The 12,049-nt window shown below is 29.0% G+C and overlaps 1 protein-coding gene across 1 annotated transcript in view; it reads right to left on the reverse strand.

Moving 5' to 3' along the window:
- LOC113366815 (probable multidrug resistance-associated protein lethal(2)03659) overlaps window positions 1-8,473 on the reverse strand; it is a 23,307-nt gene extending 14,834 nt beyond the window's left edge. The window contains exon 1 of the mRNA XM_026608468.1: window positions 7,990-8,473. Coding sequence (XP_026464253.1) covers window positions 7,990-8,069 — 80 coding nt within the window. The 5' untranslated portion in view covers window positions 8,070-8,473. The remainder of the gene's footprint in view (window positions 1-7,989) is intronic.
- Window positions 8,474-12,049: the final 3,576 nt, after the last annotated feature.

Genomic DNA, 12,049 nt, shown 5'->3' on the forward strand with positions numbered 1-12,049 from the left:
CGCGTTTAAAGTTTTGACACATAGAACAGATAAGAGTTGAGGCGTGGCACTTAAATGAGTTTTTATTGTATAAATAATGATAATTTTGTTTTGAAATTTACAGGCATATTTTTGAGATGTTATTGTAACGATTTATGAAAAACAAAATCGATTTTTTTTTTCTTGTTACATGTTTCGCCCCCCTTAAGACCATAAACTCTATCATCATGCAAAGTTCCAACAAAATCGAAAAAAAAATCCAATGAAGAAACGTCCCGTTCGATCTTATCAAAAACTACTAATCAGCACAGTTTCAAACAAATATCTGTTGACTAGTTCTAAATTTTTAAATCAGTTCAAGATATTTGGCTAAACTCGTAAAAAATTCAATAATTATAAAGAAAAGGCTCAGTCCGTCCTTGCGAAAAACTAATCAATGTTTTCATTAGTTTAATCGATGGATTTTATTAATTTTAATTAATTAATTATTTTTATTAATTACATATTGAAATGAGTGCAGACGGTTTGAGAAAAAAGAGTCGATGAGAGGTCAATTTTTGGCTTACATACTATAATTACATTATTACTTACATAATAAACACATATAATTTTTTGATTTTGGAGTCGAATGATTCAGAATGACTTGAATGATTGAGAAAACGTAAAATTGACAAATCGAATTCCGAGAATTCAAACTACTTCTTGAGGAAGTTAAAAACTACCTAAAATATTTGATATAATAGTTTCATGATTTTATTACAAAAGTCTATATTCAAACATTAAAATTGAAATTATACTATTCATTAGAAAAATATTTTTCGGTCATTTTTATTCTCTATTTTTTATTCTCTATTTTATTCACAACTGTCCAGTTAAGGACATCTAATAAATTTGAGGAATTTACAATTCTCGGCCGTAAAGGGACAAGGTATACTAAAGGGGCATGTTTCAATTTTTTATCAGGAGAGTTGATGATTTAAATTCAGTGGCGTTTTTCTTTTCAACCTTTTTCAAATATGGAAATATTTTATTTCATTATACTTTATACTAGACTATAAAGAAAATATTTGTGTGAAATAAATATATTGTTTGAAACAAATTTCCACGTTTGAAAAACAATACAAATTACGGAAGATTATTATCATACCATACCATATTATCGACCAAAAATACAAAATATAAATTTTTATAAATTTTGTTAAATGTATAATAAAATTAATTGCATTATGTGGTTTCGAAATATTTTTTATTATGAAAACAAACGACTTAAATGTAAAACAGTGAAAATCAAATTCTCGTAACGACATAGCTTGCTTTTGAATTAGATAATTAGTCATTTCGCAAAAATGTATGAAAATGATAACTAGTCATTTCGAGCGCACGTGCTCCATGTATCTTTTAATAATTAAACTAAAATTTGTTTGATAAATATGTTTACTTAATTTTAGTAACTAGCGATTGTTCTCAATGCTTTGATAAAAATATATTACTTCCATATATCATTCGGTCATTAACTCGTATTAAAAATTAAGATAATTGCATCTTATCATTAACACGCCTCACACCATATTGTTCAGTGTCTCGTCGGTCTTATTGACCACTTATAGAAATTGCAATTGCTAGCAAAATGTATCGATAACTCTGGTTTGTGCCAGTTTTCACTTGATCAAATCTGTTCCAAACATGATTGAAATACATTCTGATAAATTCGCTATTGTCATTAATATTTACACTACAAATTAATAACACCGCGGTGCTTGAACGATTTGCGTATCATTGTGTAAATATGGTACAGTTACGATTGTTTGAGCTACTGTTTGAGTATAGATCAATTGTTTGTTATTGGATCAATTGAATTTTTTTATTGCTTAATAAATTTTAATTGTAAAATGGCCTTTATAATTGTAGGACTACCAAGTACAAATTAATTGGAAATTAAAACCACGGGGATAGAAAAATGAATGATGAATGATAACTAATTGAATACAGTACATACTATCAAGTCAATATTATTTTAACACCATTAATAGATAAGAGTAAAGTGCATCTTAAAGATTCACCATAATTATCTTAAAAATAAGTGAAGTAAAGTATGCTTATTACCGGTACTATAATTTGAAGAAATAAGAAAAATATCGAGAGCCAAAGAGACCAAATAATAATCAGAATCATGAAATTAACTCTCTGTTAGTATTTTGGTTTGGAGCACTGTTTTTTAGCTTACGATAACAATAAAATTTTTAGATAGTGGGGTGCATGACATCGTGCCTTAAGGCAAATTGCTGGAACTTCCCGTACCGTAATTAAAAATCTTGGTACAGAACCCAAAAAAATTTACACAAAATGTGTACACATTATGAAAATCTCTATAGAATATCTTATAATTTGATGTGCATAACATTTTTGACCGCCAAATGACATTTTTTTTTAACTTATTTACATTGAGAGTCTATAACCGCTGGACCTGGCTTCCCAAAAATTTAATCAGTTCTCTCTCAGCAAAAAAATATTTCTATAAAGATAAATTATCAGGGAATTTATTTAGTTCGATATTTATTATTTTGATATGTGGTTTTCGCACGATAATTACTATTGAACCTTTGTGCCCCGCGCTACCCTAAATGCGGTTAAAAAATATTTATAAATACCTTTCTATATATCAGTGAACAGCAAGCCAGTCTAATTTTCATAGCACAATGCATAATACATAAAATAAATGGGTGAAAAACGACCACTGGAATGGTTGAGCACATCACTATTCCTGCTGCATAATAATAAGCCTGCTCCTTAGTCGTATGATCCTGCCCTGGTGTAAAATATCCTACTAATGCTCCCAGAAATAAAGGTTGCAAAGCTCTGAAGAAAAAATTAAATTGAATTTGATGATTATTAAGTTTATAAAACAGTATGTGATTAAGGAATTCAATCCAATTATTGATGTAGATATAGAAACTATAACGATAATGTTGAATCTACTATTTACAACAGTATTTTTTCTTTCCTAGTTAATGTTTCTCAAATAACTGTTAACAAGAATAATTTACTTCTCGACAGTTTTTCCAAAGCTTTTTTAAAACCAATGAAAATTTCTAAAACCATCTCGAGACCATTTTGAAATAACTTGTCTTTATTTCTCGAATTACAAAAGTATTTCCCAGAAAGAGACTTTAAATATTTTTGTAACCACATAAAAATATTTCTGCTTTGTGATGTTTATTAAAGATTGTTCCTAAAATTCTGGTCTGTATAGTCTGTAGTATTTGATTACCAAAAATTTGAAACATGAGATATATTTTAGCCAGGGTTATTCATCATTTTAAAGGTTAAACTTGTATTAAAATATTGATATTGAAATTTAAGCGAATAGTTATAGTGGTTAAACAAAAAGCTCTAGAAAAAGATTATCACAGAGTTACTAATCTAAATATACTCAAAAATGAAATAAAGAATTATTTTAATAATAATAGAAATAAATATTATAGTTCACAAAAAACTCCTTCAATAGCATTCTATTGTTTTTATATTATGTTTTTGAATTATTTCTTGTAACAAGAACTCTAAGATTACAAACCACAAATCAACAAGTCATTGTTTTCTGATGTGGCTGATTTCACCAAAGAAAAAAACTATCAACCGATATCATTAGCTCTATTTAGAATTATCAGATAACTAACTCTGAGTGTTTTCCGTTATCATCATAAGTTTTCATACAATTTATATTTAATGTAGACTGCAACGTTGTATCACCAAAATCAATAAGACTGCAGAAAAAAACATGCCAAGTGATAAATAAGGTTATCTATCTATATCGTATTAATTAGACCACTTGTTTAACAATTCGTGTTGGTAACAAATAGAAAATTAAACACCGTAAAATATGATAAAACTTATTATGAATTGTGTATGCAAAAAACGCTTTCATAGGTTTCAAGATTAACATAATCTTATCGTTTGTTTAGGATTCCTGGAACTATTTGCAAAAAAGTTATGTTTTGCATTTTTTAGTGGTTTGTCAGCAATATACTAGTATAGTTAAAATTTATTTATATCTCAAATTTATTGTTTGACTGAACATCGAATCATATATTATAAAATATAAATATGAACAAAACTTATTTTGCGTTATTTCGGGGTTTACAAGTAATACTCTGATAATTTAAATTATTCATATCAAATAGTCGTTATCATAAGCAATCATTACATACATAAGCTATAAGGTAATAATGTATACTGCATTTTTATTATTATTATATAACTAACACAGATTTTACCCCTGATAATTTTTGAAGAGAAATGGAAATTGAAAAAGCCCAAGACGTTATAAACATCTAACATCTTTCTAATAATGATCATTTGCTTTCCTAATATAAATTTGAAAGAAATTTGCAAAATAACGAAATATTATAAGATAGCTATGAAGATTATCAATTGCTTTTTTTAAATAACATTTCAAAAGAAGAAGAGCTACAAAAATCTTCAATTGCTCTCTTCAATTAAATTCTGAAGAAATCTGCAAAAGAACGATCATCAGAAAAGTAAGATCATCAATTGATTTTGTTAAATAGATTTACAAAATAAGTCAATTGGTTTCTTTAAATAAATTGAAAAAAAATGCAAAAAACGAAATGTAGAAAGAAGGTTATGAAAATCATTGATTGCTTTCTTTAAATAAATGTTCAAAAGAAGAGGAGTTACAAAAATCATCTATTGCTCTCTTTAATTCAATTTAATAAAAAATTGCAAAAGAACGAAGGATAAAAAATTAGTTATAGAGATCATCAATTGTTTTTGCAAAAGATTGAAAAGTTAAAAAACTGCTATAGAAGTCATCAATTGCTCTCTGTAATTAAATTTTGAAGTAATTTTCCAAATCGAGAGGTTAAAAGATAACTACGAGAATGATCAATTGCTTTCTTTAAATAAATTTTAAAGAAATTTTGACAAAAAACAGAGGTAACCAAGAGAGTTACAAGAATCATCAATTTCAGTTTTAAAGCATTAAAAAAATAGGTACTAAGAAAGATACAAGAATAATAAATTTTTTTCCTTAAATATTTTTCGGTTCAATAAAGTTAATTAGATATTTTGTAAACCATGATTAAATTTTGGTATAATTATTTTCTTACCTGGCAGCGGTTTCTATAAGAGAGTACAGCAGTCCATAACCGATAACCTGCAGGCCACTCGTCTTCATAATGACCCTAAGAAGGCTCGGCTTTTTCTTCTTCTCATTATTGGTCCTTGTCTTATTGAGCTCTTCTTGCCACAATGCATCGTACTGGTCGCCAAGTCTCTCTGATGCATGACTCGGCAAGGCCTTGTAGAGATCCTTGGCTTCTAGGGACCTCTTGAGGCCTATTTGAAATATTGGATGTAACCACCTAATAGAAAAAATGATATTTTAAAAATTATTAAGATTATTTTAAATTTATAGAAATTTTCTAAATAATGAGAGGTTAAAGGATTTACGAGAATGTCAATAGATTTTCTTAAATAAATTTTGAAGAGATTCTGACAAAAACCAAAGGTAACAAAAGATTACAAGAATCACCAATTTCAAGTCCTGAAGAATTTGAAAAAAGAGGTAACAAGTCAAGAAAGCTCTAGAATATTATGATTCTCTCTCTGTATGTGTATTAGGGTGTGTCGATTTAAGGGTCACTTAGGCATATATGATTTTTGGATTCTAGCGATCAAAATCTGATACTTTGCTGAAAAAACCATACCTTTAAAATGAATTCTAATGTCCCATGGGGGTCCAAGGGATGAACCACAGACATGGTTAGATCAAAGTTAGTGAGGTCGGTCATACATTTGGACGCGATTGGGACACTCTATTTAAATGGATTTTTTCAAATTCTAACCCTTATTTTTGGGTCAATGCTCGGGACATCAGAATTCATTTTAGAGGTATGGTTTCTTCAGCAAAGTACCTTATTTAGATCCCTAGTATCCAAAAATCATATGTGCCTAAGCGACTTTTTTTGACCCATACAAATCGACCCACTCTAATGCGTATATTTATTTCATGCCATTTTGTATTTGAGCGACCACCCTCGTATATATTCATATATTATATATTTTTTTGATCGACTTTTAGAGCATTTTCTTGGGATTTTCATTTATACTCTGTAGGTTTCAACAGTGTGTGTGTCACTACCATCAGTTCTAAAAAATTGTATTATGAATAAAATTTAATCGCACATATTAAAATATATTGTACAAAATAAATATAGAGCTGAATGATGACACATATGCTGTGTGAAAACGTTGAGGCTTAAGATTTTTTTGTGATTTCACTTTGAATTACTTTAAAGCTTTCACAATATTGAAAAAAATGAATAACTGAGACTGCATATTAAAAATGTAATTAAAATTCAATAAAGTAGCTCATTATTTGAATTTATGAATTTAATTTATGTTGAAAGAAATAAATAACTGAGACTAAATATTAAAAAAATGTTTTTAAAAGTCAATAAAGTAGCTCATTATTTGAAATTACAAATTTATGTCTATACTGATAACGTCGTTTATAGATTGCAAAAACCAATAAATAAAACCAGGAGCAATATACTCGTAATGTCCTTGGCGATAAAGATCAAATACATACATTTGCAATGTGACTAACATTTTTTATGATTGATAAAACAAATGCAACATCATATTGTTCCGGTTTAACATACTTCAGATATAAAATAAGCTAGCTATGTCAATCACACATGTCTGACGCTAAGAAGCACTAAATGAGCCATGTCAGACATATATGTCTGGTAAAGGGAGAAAAAAAGTTTTATTACAGGGTCATGGGAGTCATATGGAAGTCATATATATTTGACTCATTGTTAGAAAATAGTGTTTTTCCAGGAGTTAACACGTTAATCGTAATGTCGGTCATATGTATGTGACGCTAAGAAGTTCTACATGAGCCATGTCAGTGATTTGTTCATATTAGTAGGTTATATATGTACATAAAAAATGGTGCTTTTCCAGGAATTTTGGCAAATAAATACATTAAGTTCACAGTAATGTAAAATTTTTTACAATACGTTCCGGTTTAATATACTTTAAGTATAAAATAAGCCGTTAACACTTTATTCGCCATATCAGTCAATGTGTCTGACGCTAAAAAGTTCTACATGTCAGACATATATGTCTGACATACTCAATTTGGTAAAAGAAAAAAAAGTTTTAATATAGGGCAATGTTAGTGGGCCATTATGTGTGACATAAAAATTAGTGTTTTTGTAGGAATTTTGGCAATTTTTTTTGTGTGTGTATTGTTTTGTGTATGTGTGTTTATGTGTGTATGTGTGTTTATGTGTGTATGTGTGTGCGTGTGTGTGTGCGTGTGTGTGTGCGTGTGTGTGTGCGGATACAAATTTTTGTCGACGATTTCGGGAACACCGATCAACCGATTTGAATAATTCAAAAAACATTCGATTCGTATTGATAAGGAGACGTGCTGATTAATTTTTGCCGAAGGCAGGTCTGGCCGTTCCGAAGATACGGGCCAAAAAGTGCCAGATACGGTAAATCAGTTTTTAAGAGAACGTAGCGTCCGATTTTAATAATTCATTGACAAGATGAAGAACTGATTAAATTTTTGGGAAGGTAGGTCTAGCGGTTATGAATTTTCAATAAAAATAAGTTAAAAAAATGTCAAAGCGGTCAAAAATGTTTATTGGACGTATGTACATCAAATTATCAAATATTTTATAGAGACTTTAATAATGTATTTTTTGGGGTTCCGTACCAAGATTTTTAATTACGGTATGGGAAGTTCCAGCAATTTGCCTTAATGCACGATGCCATGGACCCCACTAGTTCTTATTAAATTTGTAACTATTAAATAGATTTTTCTATCTTTATCAGAAATGTTTGCATTTTTTTGTATTTAATTTCATGCTAGTGATTATTAATGACTTTCAGAATTTATACAGGTGAGTGATTCAATGATTTATTGACATATAAAAATAATTTATATTGATAAAAAACTAGAAAAACAGTTACCAGAACGTGATCTTTGACAAGAAGCCGGCTTTCTTAACCGGATTTTCTACTTTGGGGCGTACATGTGTTCCTCCATCCATCTCTATCAATAATTTTAATTGACACTACCGTATAAGTACAACTTTATTATCCTTAAATTACTAATTATCACTCAGCCTTTATTCACTACACTATTTATCACAATTGTTAATCGTTTCACTAAAAATATGAATAAATTTCAATTAATTGACCGGTAACTTATTGCTAGTGAAAGATGATAGTGCACTTGTGGTGTATAACAGATTCTATGTCACATGTTTAGCATTTATTGATTTTTGCCGAATGCGCGTTCGCCAGTAACTAGTTTTAAAAGCAAGATAAGTTTAATACAATTCGAGGTTACATAGTTAAATAAAAAAATAAGTACCGCTAGTGCACACTTTCTCGTTTTGACAGGCACTGTAGAACTGACGTTTTCGCTTCGCACACGTGCTTTGTTCGTGCCAAATAGATGCCGGCGAATTGCGCAAGGCACGATCTCCCCGATCGGGTCGCGTCGGCAGCTGCTGGGGAAGTGGAGGTGGAACATGCGGCTATGCGTATGTGCAGTCCACGCACATTGATTGATATAATGGCTAGTGGTGCATGGCATCGTGCTTCAAGGCAAATTGCTGGAACTTCCAGTACCAGAATTAAATATTCGGGGGAAAAAATGAGTAATCAATAAACATAGCGACCTTGTTGCACAAAACCCTTAAGAATGCTACATTAACAAGAAGAGCCGAATGAATCCATCTGAGGATATAGTTATTATGATTAGAATATAATTCTAATGATTAGAATATCGCATATATGAAATGTATACATTTTTAAACCGAACTGTAATTTCAAAATTTTTATTTAAAGTATAAAACTTTGTTTATTTTTAAAAATTTAAAAAAAAAAATTTAACTAGTGAGGTGCATGGCATCGTGCCCTAAGGCAAATTGCTGGAACTCACCGTACCGTAATTAAAAATCTTGGTACGGATCCCACAAAAATTACACAAAATGTGTACACATTATTGACATCTCTACAATATATCTGATAATTTGACGTACATATGTCTAATAAACCGTTAAAAAAAATTTACAACGCTTGATTACGAAGAAACGGTCAATCCGATTTTCTACAATAATCTACGCGATTTCCAATCAATATTTTTCGAACAGTTATTGACTTTTCAGAGATGATTCAAAATTTGTGACCGCCCAATGACATTTTTTTAACTTATTTTTATTGAGAGCCCATAACCGCTGAACTTGCCTTCCGAAAAATTTAATCATTTCTTCATCTTGTCAATACAAGTAAAATGTTTTCTGAATTATTAATATCGGACGATCCGTTCTCTTAAAAACTGAGTTATCGTTTTGCCCCGTATCTTCGGAACGGCTAGACCTGCCTTCACCAAAAACTAATCAGCACGTATTCTCATCAATAGAAATCCAATGTTTTTTAAATTATTCAAATCGGATTATCCGTGCGCCCGAAATCGTGGACGAAAAATTATATCCAAGCATACATACACACACAAACATCCATTTTTGGTAAGGTATGCCAAAATGTTCAGAAAGCTTTGAAACGTAAAGAAATGCAAGAATTTTCATTTTCGATTTTTTTGCGATTACAATAACTTACCCTACGGGAAGTTAATAACTAGGTGTCAGTGTTGTTTTGCCTTAAGGCAAGTTTCATGAACCTCCGAATTTAATTAGATAAAATGTTCAACAGCTTATTTCAAAAATAAAATTTTCGCCTCTACTAAAAAATAACCAATACAATTCCTAATTGATATCTATCAAACATATTATAATATTTTTAATTATATAAATTAAATTAATTAAGTATGAACGTAAACTGTAATCAGTCAATTCCAAAAAGCACAAACATACATAAGCTTCTGCTCTCGCCAGGCGATTAGTATGCTATTTCAGGGTTCGTTATACAAAGTTTCATCAAAATCGGTCAAAAAAATTGTCAACGTTTGATCACGAAAAACGGTAAATCCGATTTTCACAAAAAACTAATCAACTTTTTCGGACAGTTATTGACTTTTCAGAGATGATTCAAAAATTTTGGGCTAAAATATGCATGAAACTTGTTGAGATACGGAAAAAGGTTAAAAACCGGCTCACATACACACAAGTTAGATTCTAATATTATTAAAATTAAGATTAATTTTAAATAATATGAATAATATTAATTAGGTTCTAATATTATTAAATATTAAAATTCTCGACCTGATAAGAAGTACATGAAAATCCCGTTTGACAATGAGTGTATATAGTATGTATATACATATAGATGGACCTTGACGTGATTCCCATCATCGATTGAGATCGCTCGTACAAGCTTGATCAAAAGTTTGGCATACATCATCATCATACATACATATAATATGTTTGAATTGTAGTTGAGATGCCAACCTCTCTTATAATTATAAATTACAAAAGGTTATGCAATACACTCAGAGCCCATAGTAACGATAGATCATTTGCGGTCGACTGTTTTTATATTCTCATAAATTATTACACTCTACATGCTATATATATATAAATATCTATATATATATATATATATATATATATATATATAAATATATTATACGTTTAATTTGAGTTAAAAAATCGGGCGTTACATCAATAAAAATAGTATAAGAATTTTTAGAAATTTATTTATTTAAAATCCATACGTTTCGCCTAGCATCTTAGCCTTCATTCAGTGGCAATCAATTTAACTATAAAAATTAAAAGTAAATAAATACCATTGATTAATACAAACTCATACCATAAATTAATAATGTTAGAAAACTATGTTAGAAAAGTAAAAATCTAGAAAACTTATTTTTCATTTCTATTTAAATTTAGCTGTTTCATTTCTATTTAAAATTGTTTCTATTGAATCTCTACATAAAATAAACTGTTGTGTTTCTCTTTCAGAGATACAGCGAAAAGGTTTTATGATTTTAATATTTAGTGATTTTTTATAATACTTAGGGCGGTTTAAGAATATTAATACATATGAGTACAAGAATATCTCTTGATTATTCATATCAAAATTAGTTTCAATACAATATTATAAATTATCCAGGAAATAATATGTCTTTACAAGAAATATTAATATGTTGCATCCGAAAAGTATTAAGATTATCAGTGATTTGTTTAACAGAGATTTAACTGTAAGATCAGCCTTAAATACATAAAAATGCAGCACCTACTATATCTATAAATTCAACTGATCGTCAACTAAGTTTCTTATTCAAATTACTAGAGATTTCTTGTTTCACCATTATAATAAATTATGTTGAAATTCTACTTGTGACGTAGTTGTAAGAATTACTTTTATTGCACGCACATCAATGATGAGAATATATACATATAAATTGAACAGTATGCGTAGATTTTTCGCAATTTGGCGACATTTACATCTGCATTTCATTTAGAATATACGAGAAGTATATATCCTTATTATTATAGTTATTTTAGAAATGCAAAAAAAATCATAAAATTTACCTTTAGATATAATTTCATTTAAACATGCTGCTAATATTTAAATTCTTACAGTAATTTGATATTATTAGATGTAAAGAAAGTTGAGCAAATATCACCTGATTACTTCTTAAATGGTTTATAAATTTTCCGTAATAGAAAAGCTGATTTGAAGCCCTTTGACTGATTTGCACAGGTTACGATTATAACTTTGTCCTCTTATTTTCACATCAAAAAATTTATCTCGAACTCCAATATAAAAGCCTAAAGAAATTAAAAGCTTTGTTTGATTATCAAAATCTTATATAGTGAAAAATATTTTTATCGACATAATTCTATTTTTTTATAGTTAAATGAAAGATAATGATACATATCTATAGTTGATGTGTAGTTATTTTACATCCATAAGGTGCCAATTTGGTACAATGTACTCTTGAGGTTGTATTTACCTGTAAATAAAATATGATGATTGATGATTTAATGAATGTGATATAAACAAATAACTAAAAATACTAATTCTGATATTTTTTAATTTTATTTGTGTTCCACGAATC

Source organism: Ctenocephalides felis, unplaced genomic scaffold, assembly GCF_003426905.1.
Source record: "Ctenocephalides felis isolate EL2017-DRISC unplaced genomic scaffold, ASM342690v1 CF-g0.4_SCAFFOLD_01170, whole genome shotgun sequence".
In the NCBI taxonomy this organism is placed as follows: domain Eukaryota; kingdom Metazoa; phylum Arthropoda; class Insecta; order Siphonaptera; family Pulicidae; genus Ctenocephalides; species Ctenocephalides felis.